Source organism: Setaria viridis, chromosome 2 (assembly GCF_005286985.2).
Source record: "Setaria viridis chromosome 2, Setaria_viridis_v4.0, whole genome shotgun sequence".
NCBI classification, from domain to species: domain Eukaryota; kingdom Viridiplantae; phylum Streptophyta; class Magnoliopsida; order Poales; family Poaceae; genus Setaria; species Setaria viridis.
In genome coordinates, this window is record NC_048264.2 from 3665067 (window position 1) to 3678461 (window position 13395).

A 13395-nucleotide genomic window follows, 5' to 3' on the forward strand; every position below is an offset into this window, starting at 1 on the left:
TAAAAACTCGATCGGCTACTTTTTTATGAAATAATGATAAACAAGTGCAATATAGAACCTAACACTTTAAAAATGGAGCTGAGTTTCAGAATATTAAATGCAAGATAAACTTTCGTCTTTAATTGTCTCAAATATCTTATCTTTGTAAAAGATGCTCTAATAGCATGGACTACTTAAAAAATGGAAATGTTTTGGAATTATGCCATGGAAATTTACAAAAGCGTGGCCTTTTCACTATGATTCAAGCAAAAAAAAAATCAAATTTTCCAATTCTTTAACTATTTAAGTTCCAGGTCTTCCCTCTTCAATCAGCAAAGTATGTCGAACAATCAGCAAAGTATGTCGAACATGTACTGATGAACACCTCTTACTGTATGCTATCAAACACACATACCTTCACTTCCAGCTAGTAAGACATCCTCCTAAAATTGTAGCCAAGGTTGGGCATATAAAATGACAACACAGTAGAACTGAAGATAAGCAACAGTATAAAAAAACTATTAGGATACAACAATATTATCAATTTGAAACCGAAACAACCTTATCTTGACATGGCAGTGTAAAGTGCAATTGTCACCTGTGAACACAATTAAAGGAAAATGGCCAGCAGTGTTTCTTCTCATTTGTTCTTAGTACAAATTGAAAAGAGAAATGTTACATAGGGCTCAGCTTAAACAGTTCTAGGAATCTCAATGCGGTGAAGCTTTTGTTTACCCAATAAGTGGCTCCAATGCAAATAGCAAAGGCAGAGCCATAATGGAATGACTGGGTACCTACTGCATGCAACCAAGAACGTATCAGGCTCACTGTATGGAAAATGAACGATGATAATACAAACGGACATTTTATCGCATATGTTGCATGCAGTGGAGCGCGTCTGCCACGTGCATGTGGCAGTCACACGCCACGCCGAGCCGCGAGATCGCGGGAAGCCAACATTCCATCGCTATGCTGCGGGTACCGTCGTCGATCTCATGGGTGGGCCTACCATGCTACAAGCCGACCGCATGTGCCTGGAGTAGCGTCCCAGCCTTGGCCCTCACCTGCGGCCACGAGCCGATGGCTCAGCGAGTCGGCGTCCTGCAATGCGTGAGGCAGAGTAGGAGCTCTCGGGGCACGAAGGCGGTGCGGACAACATGGGGCGAAGGTTCGCGAGATGTAGCAACGAACCCTCGCACTAGACGATAGGGATCGAATTTTCGTGAGATCCGACAGACTTGGTTGTTCGATGACATGGCCCAATTATAGTTGAGAAAGTTCACTGGATTTAGGTCAAGAAAGATAAGGGTATATTCGGCATGTTTCTTATACTCATGGCTTTAGCAGTAAGAATTTTTGGAGCTAAGGAGTGACCAACCCTAAAAACTATCAGAGTTATCTTTCGAAAAAATTAGTTATGCCAAAGTAACTTAGACTCTACTCCCTCCGTCCAAATTATAGGTCATTTTGGATTTTCTAGATTCATATTTTTTTTGCGAAGTTAGATTCATACATTTCACTATGCATCTAGATATAATATATATCTAGGTGCATAGCAAAATTTATGAATCTACGAAAGCCCAAACGACCTGTAATTTGGGATGGAAGGAGTAGCTTGTAAGTTAATGTTACATTCATTTATTTTTTCTTTCTTGAAAGGAAAAGGGTCCGAAATGCTCATCAAGATTACCCCGAACCTGATTAACCCTCTAAGCAAACTATAGTACTAAGATCTTTGGAGCTAGGGAGTGACCAACACTAAAAATTCTTAGAACTGTAACTTCTAAGTTAGTGTTACATTCGTTTGAAAGAAAAAGTTCTGAAATGCTCCCCATTTTTTTCCCCAAGCCTAATTAGCCTTCTAAACGAACTATAGCAATATCCATGTAATGTCCTCATTTTTAAAATAAGATCACTTACACCTTTCACCCTAAAGAGAAAATCAGTTTTGATGCACTGCGGCATCGAATCATAGTGGTTTTAAATGGCGTGACATGGTTATATTTACTAAAACAATAGCTAGGTTTGCTACAATTTCTATAAAATCTTTCCTTTTTGTTTATGTTCGCCTGCGTCGCATGAACATATCTACAACAACTAGCCTTCGTAAGCTTAACGATTGAGCTGCATGATCCTATACATCATCGTCGATGGCCTAACCTTGTTGTAGCAGCCAGTAACATAGCAAGTTGGCCAGCACCCATAACCCTACCATGTCATTTGAAACCACTTAAACCTGAGGTTACGTCTTTCGCCAAAAAAAAAAAAACGGAGGTTACGTCACCAAAACTAGTTTTAGTTTAAAACAATAGGTCAAAAGTGACCCCACTTTAAGAGATGAAGGGACTAAATACTAAATAGACACACCTAAATCAAACTTGGGAAACTAATTCATTCCCCTTCAATCTGTAATGGGAACGGTTTGGAAGTAAATTTATTTGTTATTTCACGATGATTATTGAATAAAAGTCAATTTATGAAATCAACGCGATGCCTTTTTCAGCTTTGATTTGCTCTTAGAAGCAACAAGCTAGACTATTTGACTTATTCATATGTTGGCGCTGCGTTCGCTCAAGAAAAGATATTAAGGTAGTGCTTGCTTGTAAGGCATTAGGAGCAGACTTTTTTTTTGACTTATTCGTTGCCTTACGCCGTGTTTATACTCAGAGAAAGATATTAAGATTGTGCTTACTTGTAAGGCATTCAGGGTTCGGTTGCTATTTTTCCCCCTTTCCACATGTGAATTGTACTTTCTGGCTTTTTTGCTGCAAATATGAGTTTTGCTTTACCAAATCACCGTCACATTGAACGCAAAATTAGCCGCTTATATACGTCTGTTGGTTGGCTGAACATTCTATTTAGATGGTAAGAGAACCATGCAACGGTCAAAAGGAGCAAACACACACATTTCCCTTTGGTTGTCACATCGATATTGTCAAATGTTGTGTACCAATAACTTCTGTCCTTATAAAGCCATGGAGCTCATACACAGATATGAAATGATTAATGCTATAGCATAAATCAGCAAAACAGAAAACATCTTGATATTGCACTTTGCTAGTTTGTGTTCCTGGCTCCTAGGTAAATTCAGATGCACCTAGTTAAGAGTTGCTAGAGAATCAGATAAATAAGCACAGCTGGCTGAACACTCGTCTGTGCCGATGATCTCTTGCTCTGCTTCTGCAGTTCTGCTGAAGGTGCTGCGATTCTGGGGCCATGAGTAGGTTAAATAAATCTGATTACAACACAATGGAAGGACAAAAAGATGGTTTAAAGGGCGATTCACTAACTATAACTAAAGAGTCTGATATGTTCAGTACCTCTGCTTCTCCTATGAGGCCTTTCGAGCAATGCCAGCAGTGATACCTGATAACTGATGATCTCTTCAAGAACTATTCAATGCTCCAGCACTGAATCAAGGAGACTACCAGATCCACAGACAAAACCGACCTGAAAATAAACATTTGAATATGAAAAACAATACATTTTGCTAATATGTAACTAGGGACCAGTCGAAATTTACTAGCGTGGTAGCAAACAGCTCATTGATGTGTCAAGACTACAAATTTTAACTCTCTGTAGAACATGGTTTATAATCTTTTAACTGCTCAGTTACTTACAAAACCTTTACGGTTAACTCCAAGAAACAGCTCACAATATGATGCAGTTTTCCCCACCCATAAATTAAAGACATCATGATGTAGGTTATTCATCATTGGCTGCCTGAGCAAACAATTTAAAGTGAGAATGAAAACAATTCATCCCAGAGACTATATTTTTATCATCAGGACGAACTGACTGTAAACCATACTTTATAAAGATTAAAATACCTCTTATAATCTGAAGACGTGAACTTGGGAGTTGGGAGGAGAGGCCTCATGTGGCATCAGAATGGTATTCTGGGATCTCACAGAAATGGGGCTGCTGTTAATCAACAACTTGTTGAGTCCATCAAAATTATGGGCTAAACTCCACGTAGTTGAGAACAAACATATTGAATGATTAATCACCAATAATCATGGCAAGAACACTTCCCATCTTTCATGTGATGAAACCTACTACCATCCCTCACAATAATTTCCCTGCTAAAAACCTTTGTCACCATCTTGCTGAACTCGTGACAATCACCACACACACTAAGGTTCTTGACAATACGGATTGGGCTGCCAGCTTCAACAACAATGAACCCGTAAGCAATTGCGAGCCGCTCGCTGTGCACCTTAATGGCATGAACCTTCTCTTCATGCCCGATATCATGCAACACTGATGACACGTCTGGTACATACCCTGCCTCAGCCAACCTTCTGTCAATCATGCCAAGCAAGTTATATATCTGTACAGAATCCTTGTGATCCATGTCCCCTACTAGAAACCTGTGCACTATTCCATGTGCCTCCATCAAGCTCCAGCCAGCTGACTTGGTGGTGCCACGACTAGACATTAATTTTCTGACTCTCCTGACTTCATCCCATTTCTTTGCTGACGCATATATACTTGCAAGGAGGACATAGTGTCCATCATGAGCAGGATCAAGTTCAATTAGCTTATTACCGACAGTTATGCCCAAATCCACAAGTCCATGTCTCTTGCAGGCTGACAGTATTGTTCCCCAGAGAACTGGGTCAGGTGCAATGCGCATCCCTTCGATCAATTCAATGGCCTCTTCAACAAGACCAGCACGGCTCAGAAGATCAACCATGCATCCATAATGCTCCATCTCTGACTCAATGCCATATTTGTCTGACATCAGCCTGAAATACCACCGTCCTTTGTCAACAAGGCCAGTGCGGCTGCAGGCATTCAGCACCCCCACAAATGTGATGCTTGTTGGGCAAAAACCCTCAGCGACAAACTTCTCAAAGAGCTCCACCGCATCATGCCCCAATCCATGGGCAGCAAGTCCGCAGATCATGGAGTTCCAAGCAAATACATCCCTCCTTGGCATGGCATCAAAAACTTCCCTCGCTGTTGCTATGTTTCCGCACTTGGAATACATATCCACCAGTGCAGCGCCAACATTCACACTCACTGGCATGCCTGCTCTCTGGACCACCTCATGCACAAACCTCCCCTGCTCAAGCAGCCCCATCTGTGCAGCTGCCGACAATGCTGTTACTATAGCTGCCTCGTTCGGCTTCACCCCCTGCACCACCATGTTCCTGAACACTCCCAGCGCCACCTCCAGCCCCCCTTCCTTGACATACCCACCCACCACCGTGCTCCAAGAAACCTCATCCCTAACCACCATTCCGTCGAACAGCTCCCGTGCATCCGCCATCATGCCTGCTCGCACGTAACCAGCGAGGACGGCATTCCACGTCACCACGTCCCGCACGAGCGGCAGCTCGTCGAACACCCTCCGCATCGCCGCCACGTCGCCGCAGACGCCGTAGAAGTGGACCAGCGCGTTCCGCGCGTAGAGGTCGCCCGCGGCGCCAGCCTTCAAGGCCAGCGCGTGCACGTGGGAGCCCAGGAAGCGGGAGGCGGATGAACCGGCGGTGGGGTCGACGTCGAGGTGGTTGGAGAGCGAGGCGAGGAGGAAGGTGAAGGAGTGTGGGTTGCGGCGCGGGAGGCGCGGGAAGAGGCGGAGCGGGAGCGGGTGCGGGAGCACGCGGAGGAGGTGGTTGGACGCGAAGGCGGAGGCGGAGCTGGAGCTACGGTAGAGGGAGAGCGGGTAGGAGTAGGAGGCGCCGGCGCCGCCGGGCGGGAGGCGCGGAAGCGCGGCGAGGAGCTGCGGGAGGGCGCGCGCGGTGGCGAGCCCGAGGACGGCGAGGCGGGCGTGCGCCTGCAGGACGTGGCGGAGTGCGGGGCGCGGCGGCAGGAGTGAGCCGAGGAGCTGCCTCGCGTCGGCGGCGGGGTTGGCCTGGAACGTGGGGGCGCGTCGACCGGCCGGCGGCGGCGTTTCGAACTGCATGGAGGCGAGCAGGCGGCGACGGCGCCAGCCACACCCGTCAGCAAAGGGTGGGTGCTGGGAGAGAGACTGTTCTGGCCCAACCATGGTCCATGGCCCGTGGCCTCTGTTGGGCCTCCATCAAATCGCATCTCCTCCGATGGGGCCGCGAAGGAGGGTCGAGCTTACCACGGCGGCAGCGGCTGGTGGAGCTCGGGCACGCGTCGGAGTTCGAGGAAGCGGCAGCGGCGGGCAAGAGCAGCAAGGATCGATCTCTGCGCTTCTTCTGGCCGAGAACGAAAATGGGGACGGCGGCGGCCGGGAGTGAGCCATCCGAATCAGGGGGCTTTTGCAAATACGGTATCTGGAAGTTTTCAAATGGACCCTAAATCGGATCGCCATCCAAATAAAGGGTCGGTTTGCAAATATTTGTTCCGAAAATTTACAAAAGGACTCTGTTGAAGCCTGGTCGGTACAGATTATTTTGACTGTGCTGGAGCTGCAGCAGCCGACCATCAGCTCTACAGTAAAACGCACATAGCGGCAATCAGAAACAGTCCCCGCTGCGAGATAGATAAGTTGTTAAGCTTGCAGCCGTTCGATTGGGATGCAGCGGTAGCGGCAACCGCAGACGGTTAAAGAAGCTGAAGCAAACACAGCCTTGATCGCAATCCAAATGAGGGGTCTTTTTGACAATATTTGCTCCGAAATTTACAAAAGAACCCCTGATTTGGATCATACAGTTCTCCACTTTACGAAAATGACCCCGATTTTGGATCGCGATCCAAACCAGGGGCCTTTTCGAAAATGTTCTGGGGGCGGCGCCGGAGAGCTCGAGATGCCGCCGCCGGCGACCTCTTCGAGCCGCGTGCCGCCATGCGCCTCACGCACCGTATTACCTGCCGCGACTCCCCGTCCGCGCAAGCCCACGACGTCGGCACCCACCGATGAGGCGATGAGCGCCGCAAGCCTCTGTCCCCGACGCAGCACGCCAGAGACCCTCGACGTCGCCATCCGCATTCCGCAAGCCCCAGCGCTGCCTGGCCCCACGCCGCCGCCGCCGCGTGGTGGCGCGCCTTCTCCTCGATTGATTTGGGCAGGCTCGGGAGGAGGGAGATTGGGAAGGGAAGCAGCTCTCCCTGTTGTTTCTCACCTGCTTCAATTGGGCACCGGGGAAAAGCGACGCTGGCTGCTTGGATATGGATGGATCAATGGGAGATGCGTTGATGCTGCTAGAGGCTTCTGATTGGAGGGAGGAGACAAGCTGGTTGCTTTGTTTCACCATGCGTGAAGGAAAACAGAGGATGGAGGGAGAGCAAGCTGCCGGTGCAGGAGGACCATCCACGGCTACGGCAATGGCGGCGGTGCGGCTCGTTTCGTCAATCCCAAGGACCCGCCCATCCGGAGAAGTGGCGACTAGCGAGGCTCGCAGAGAAGCTTGATTGGCTTGGCTAGGCTAGGCAAGCTTGCTGGAGGCAGCAAGAAAATCCTTGCCGCGTGACACTGCTCAAACTCTAAAAGGCGTGCGAATTGAGATCTAAATTTTGAAATCTCTCCTCAGGAACAAACGGCATGAAGCTCAGGCTCGCGAGGAGATGAGCAGCTCGTGATGTACCAGCAAACTATCCTACTCCCTTTGTTGTCATTCTAATTTTCTTGGAGAGTCAAATAATTTTATGTTTGTTTCAATTTTTTTGAGAGTCAAACCATTTTATGTTTGACCAAAATTATGAAAATGATCGTAAAGGTTTATGGCACCGAATATATATACTATGAAAATATATTTAATGAAAAAACTAATGGTACTTATTTGGTATCATAAATGTTAGTATTTTATTGTATAAATTTGGTCAAACTTGAGATATTTTGATTCTCCATGAAAGTTGGAACGACTTATAATTTGGAACAGAGGGAGTATCATTCAGATGTTAAGAGTTCTTTTTGGAGGGTTTAGATCACCAAAGGTTTCACAAACACAAACTTTGATCGAGCTCTTGCGTTTTCCAATAACTTGAATCAAATCACACTGGTCTTATCATAGTTCCAATTGAAAAATTGATGTTGTGAACGTTTTATTTTTCACCAATTGAAACTTGCTTGACAAGCCATGGTAGAGATGTTGCAATATTGGATTGTCTTAGTTCAGTACACTAGTGAGATATTGTGGTCTTAACTTGAAGGTCTTAGAATTTGTTTACCTTTGGGTTTAAAAATAGCTTTGCATATACGGTAAGTTATGACGACGTGATTACGGGATATCCAGAAGTTTCAGATACAGACACCCCTTATTGCGCAATAACTACTGGATGTCCAGAAATCAGACGTGGAATCCGAATTTTGGCACATGCGTGCAACACTGCATCAGAATTATCAGTTCGTTGTATTTCAACAAAGTTCTTAGTTCGTTCTGTAAGAAACGGTTCTATTTTGACATGGCTGTGTAAGGAATACGAGAAAATGCCCTGTTATTTTGGATTTTGGAGTGATATTTATGAGATCTTCCAAATTCGGAAGAACGGCATGGGCTCACAGAGCACAGCATAGTTGCGTGGATTAATTCAACGACTATTTAGTCCACCTGGGGCAGGTCTATGAATCCAGTTCATCCTAGTTCACAGGTTAGTGCCAGTCTTCTCTCCCCACCTCAGTTACAAGCATGACGGTGAAGAGTTATCTTGAGTTTCCACTGTAAACCAATTAGACGGGTATCGACGCGTTTGGCCATTCCCAGAGAAGCTCATAAGGCTGATCCTGATCTGTATTCAGACACATTGTTTCCAGATCGCGCGCCATTCTTCTGAAAACAGCAATCTGGGAAGCGTAGCCAGGTTCCTCACCTGAGCCGCCGACGCCACAGAACTCCACACTGTAGTTATGCTTCACCGCGAGGTCAGTAGCCCAGCACTGGAACTGCGCCCTGGTCCACTCAAACTTGTGGTCGTGGTTCCGGAACTTGCAAGGGCCAGCGTTTTCGTCCGCCTCGTCGTCCTTGTTGGGCATAGCTGACCTCTGAAGGATAGGGTTGTATTCGTAGTTGGGTGTGGAAACAATGAGCACCGTCAGGTGGAATGAGCTCAAGACGACATTGCCAAATAAACTTGCCTGGTCCTCCTCCATGTGCTCGATCACCTGCATTTCACATAGTTGAATCATGTGCCAACACGAGACTTCCATTCTAGAATCCAGAGAAGCACTAAAAAAGCACAAAGCTTTTAGATTTGAGCATGATCATGTTACCACAAGGTTATCTCGTAGGTTAATAGATTAATTTAGTTTATGAAGATGAGCGTCCTTACAATATGATCCAAGAGATTAATTGCAAAGTGCTGTGTTTAGAATCAACACCTTATGCATTAAAACAGTCCGAGAGGAAAGCTCCATTACCTCAAGACATGTGCCAATATCAAACCCATATAAGCGAGAATCATAGTCTGTTATGGATCCGTCGTAGAGCACAGCAGTTGGAACAGTTGTCTGCACCAGCAATTTCTTGCTCAGCTTCTGATGAAGACTCTGCAAATCCAGTAGAGGCGAAACAAGTTTAATTTTAATGCATTTGGAACGGACAAAAGGATGGAACATCAACAGCTACTAAGTCAAGGATACTGTATATACCTTTGCTGCACGTGTGAGGCCTTTTCGAGAAATATCGACACCGACAAGCTTTTCCAGTGTGGTTGGATGCTCTAACAGTGAATCAAGAAGGCTGCCAGATCCACAACCAAAATCAACCTGAAAATGCACCCTCACCATGAAAAAAACCAATAATTTTCATAAACAAGGGACAAGAGAATGATGGGGGGATTTACAAGTGTGGTAGCATGCAGCTCGTTGATGTGCTGCACAGCAAATTCAACTCTTTGTTTGGATAATGGAGGACTGAACAAGGCTTTCTCCATTCTATCTTCTAACGGTTCAGTTACCTGCAAAACCTTTACAGAGAACTCCAGGAAGCAGCTCTCTGCAAGGATGTTCAAAATATGTACATATGCTGCAGCCTGATTCGAAAGGTTGCTTAAATAAAACTATAAGATCAAGTGGCTCACCTCTAGATACATTGGAAAGGTCATGTGAGAACTCAGAGGCTGCAGCCAGGATCAAATCCCTAGGAGGCAGTTCAGCTACAAAACATGCAGATTGATTGACTGATAGCTGAGTTACACATGATTCAAGTTGATTACCAACAGCACCCGTTCCTATCTCAAACTCAAACTCATTGTGGCTTTCCAACAAATACTTTTTTGCTTTATCCTTCATCACAAAGGAAGCAGTATAACTTATGCAAGTCAATGATCCATGGGATGGGAATACACCAGAATCTGGACCCTCGATGTGTGTTAAAGTTGTGGTGCTTTCAAAATGTTTCTTTAGTGTATCCATAGAAAATGGCCCAACTGCACTGCACATTCCTGAATCATTGCATCCAGTATTGCCATAAACAGATAAGCACATTACAAATTCTTGCAGAAAAATATTAGGATGTATCTTGAAACCATCAGTGCACTCAGAAAGATATAGCTTGTCCCTTTTTGTGTTTATTTGCTTGAAATAATTGTTGAACCAAATCAAGACCTTCAATGCAGAATTCTGAATAGCATCAGATTCCTTGCTCCAAGTGTCAGATGCAGAATATTCTAGTAAAATCTCCTGCTTTCGTGAACATATTTTCACTTCACATTTGAAACTATCTGAGTTTTCCTTGTCGGTTCTAACATCATTGAACTGATTTTCTACACTCTTTGCTGGTGCTCCTCTTTCTTCAGAGCTCACAGCTGATGTTAACATATCACAGGAGACCCTACTGACAGCAAAAAGGGGCTCTGATAACCTCTGATTGCGACAGAATGAACAGAGGAGATCCCGTGGAGAGAGGCCTTTCCAACTGAAACGAGAGTACACAGATGGAAGCTCTGCGGCAAGAATCGCGTCCCTAGACATCTTACAATTTCCATCAGGTAACTTTCCCAGAAGTATCCTGAGGAACCAAAAGCATGTCAGTGTGCCACTCAAAAGAACTAGAAATAGGAGAATATGATAAAGCTTGGTGCCTAAACAGTAAAAAAAATCAGTCCAGATATGAAAGAAAAACAGAGCATGAGGCCAACCTCTAGAACTATATGATGATTGCTATGAAAAAAATGATCATGTAACCAATAATATAAAATAGAGTGCATCCCTATTTTCATTGGTTAGCATAATGAAATATCCAACAAGGCTGTACCTGTAATAGGTACATAGATTGACATCTTCAGTGTGAAGTTCTGAATCTCTCCTTGTGTATCCAATATTCGCCAAAAGCGCATCTCCATAAATTGTTTGACCCGAAATATAGGAGGCTCGCTTATTTACTTGGCAGTTGATGTCACCATCCCCATGACAAGCAAGCACATTTTTTGATATATCAGAAACAAAATGTACATCTGGGGCTGCAAAATACAGCCTTATCTCGGAAGATGCTTTTCCAATTGTTCTGCAGTGAGACAAATGTTTCAAAATTGTCAATTGTCATGCACACCACAAATACTGGAAAGGCTAAGAAGTGAGGAATTCACTGCTTAGTTTCTCTTTACCTACCTTGATACAAGAACATGAGAGGAATCACTTGCTGTGAGCTTTTCTGCGACATAACTCATATAATGTTCATTGTCTCGTAGATTAATTCTTACTATCTTCAGTTCATCCTCCAACACACAGGGAACAAGAATCGCTTCTACTTCTACGGGGTCTGATGTACCAGACCAACGCTTAAGTGCCAAGTCAACAGCCTCTGGAGAATAGGGCTTTTGACTCTGAATCCAGAAGTTGCTATCACTGACCGAGACTCCAGGAGATTGTTTTGCAGCATTGTAAACTAAAGACAAGATCAAGAGAGGATCAAATTCTGCCTTAGGGTCAATCACTTTACACAATGTATTGACCTTCACATCACATGCAGCAATAGCCGACAAAGGTACCCTCCCAATGAGGTCTCCGGTTCTCCTGAGAGTCACACTCAAGTGGCCAACAAGAGGATGGGTAGATGATAGGAAGTTCTGAAATGAAGTACAGTACCATGGTCATGTTAGAAGAACAGCGGATCTCAAAATATGACATGAACAAACAATAGCATGCTTTGAGTGGTAGGCAGAATGATTCATATTTTGATAATTATACCCTGGTAATCTTATACATGTATTAACATTGTAGGGAAATGAGCCAGCTTTGATTACAGCTGCAAAAGATTAGCATTAAAAATGTCAAAAAAAATTGAAACCCTATGTTCGATTGACCTTTGCTGCTTACTACAAGTTGTCAGCAACAGTACAGTAGGGTCCCCATTCAAAAAAGAAATTGAGGAAAGATTCACAATGGTTAATATAATGCACTGTCAAAGGGAGACAACCTAGCAATCCAACAAGGACTCTACTGCATTTCTCAGGAGACAGAAGTGCACATGCTTTTACTCACAAATTAGGACAGACATAATATCAAGATGAGGAAAAAATACTGACCTCGTCTATGAAGAAACCAGATATGCGAGTGATCAGTTCATTCCAAGCTTCTTCTGGTGTACTGGGAATATTTGCTATGGGCTGAATACCAAGCTGCAATTGGAGAACATTGATCAGCATAGGTCGACAGCATGAGAATACAATTACAAGCCAAATAGGTACCTTATCTATGCAAAGGGGAGTAACTAGTAAAAAAATGGGCATATTTCTCACTAAACCTCACTAAGTCCCAATCTCAGTCTATAAGAACAGAAATCAGAAATCAAAGGACTATCAGTTAACATGATAACAGAAAATGTTCGACATAACTGCCTTCACAATCAAGGATGGATTGATTGGAAGCACACTCACCAAATGTCATTCCGTGCTACAGCGTAACAATTCGATTCAATGTCAAGGGTTTCTACCACCTAAATTCAGTTCTTCGGTTCAGCTGCAACCCTCAATTCCGTGCCAACAAGACACGCAGCAACAGACAACTCACGCAATATCACCAGCCACATGTGGGCACGCCGGGCCTCACCTTGTCGAGCGCGATCTGCGCGGCGGCCTGCTCGGCGTCCTTCTTCCGGACGAAGGTGCCGGGCGTGGCGACGGAGAGGCCCGGGAGCTCGAGCGCGCACCGGTAGACGCTCCGGGTCTGCGGCGCGAGGCCCGGGCAGCCGCCCACGGCCTCCTTCACCTCCTCGACCGTATACCGCACCTTGGCGCCGAACCGCTGGTGGAGCACCGCCTTGGGCGTCGGCGCCGCCGCCGGCATCGCGCCGCCGGCACCGGACCAAACCAAACCAAAACAAACCAGACGAAACGCCTCGCGCGCGCGGACGGAGGGAGGCGCCGGCGAGCCCCGCGGGAGCGGAATCGGAATCGGCCGGCGAGGGTTGGGGGGATCGGCGGCGAGGGGTTGGGTGATCGCGGATTAGGGGGGGAGGGGTTAACGCGTTAAACCCCGAGACGGAGAGTGGGTAGTGGCCTGGTGGAGTGGTGGGTGGCGCTGCTGCGGTGCGGTGGGGCTCTGAGTTCTCGGAACTCGGA

General features: G+C 45.7%; 2 protein-coding genes across 5 annotated transcripts; both read right to left on the minus strand.

Annotated features, from left to right (window-relative positions):
* Positions 1-2911: 2911 nt before the first annotated feature.
* Positions 2912-6259, minus strand: LOC117841966 (pentatricopeptide repeat-containing protein At3g62890). Of its 4 annotated transcripts, none has more exons than XM_034722292.2 (3): positions 3810-6259; positions 3300-3429; positions 2912-3187 (listed from the first exon to the last, which is right to left on the minus strand). In XM_034722292.2, exon 1 carries the CDS (start codon positions 5975-5977, stop codon positions 3986-3988), a length of 1992 nt encoding a protein of 663 aa, XP_034578183.1. In that variant the 5' UTR covers positions 5978-6259; the 3' UTR covers positions 2912-3187; positions 3300-3429; positions 3810-3985. The 4 variants fall into 4 exon arrangements, with proteins under 4 accessions (XP_034578183.1, XP_034578184.1, XP_034578185.1 ...); XM_034722293.2 differs by having other exon boundaries at positions 2912-3214; XM_034722294.2 differs by adding an exon at positions 3600-3702 and having other exon boundaries at positions 2912-3429.
* Positions 6260-8310: 2051 nt separating this feature from the next.
* Positions 8311-13395, minus strand: LOC117845163 (small RNA 2'-O-methyltransferase). Its single transcript, XM_034726099.2, has 9 exons — positions 12884-13395; positions 12361-12453; positions 11444-11901; positions 11091-11339; positions 9916-10844; positions 9679-9830; positions 9485-9601; positions 9254-9382; positions 8311-8998 (listed from the first exon to the last, which is right to left on the minus strand). The coding sequence occupies exons 1-9, from the start codon at positions 13118-13120 to the stop codon at positions 8567-8569; spliced, it is 2796 nt and encodes a 931-aa protein (XP_034581990.1). The 5' UTR covers positions 13121-13395; the 3' UTR covers positions 8311-8566.

Excerpts from the sequence above, each read along its gene's own strand:
- LOC117845163 (XM_034726099.2), bottom strand. The coding sequence starts at position 13,120 with ATGCCGGCGGCGGCGCCGACGCCCAAGGCGGTGCTCCACCAGCGGTTC. Across the intron at positions 12,454-12,883 it reads CGCAGATCGCGCTCGACAAG|CTTGGTATTCAGCCCATAGC; the intron begins GTGAGGCCCGGC and ends CTCCAATTGCAG. Across the intron at positions 8,999-9,253 it reads ATATTGGCACATGTCTTGAG|GTGATCGAGCACATGGAGGA; the intron begins GTAATGGAGCTT and ends TGTGAAATGCAG.
- LOC117841966 (XM_034722292.2), bottom strand. The coding sequence starts at position 5,977 with ATGGTTGGGCCAGAACAGTCTCTCTCCCAGCACCCACCCTTTGCTGAC.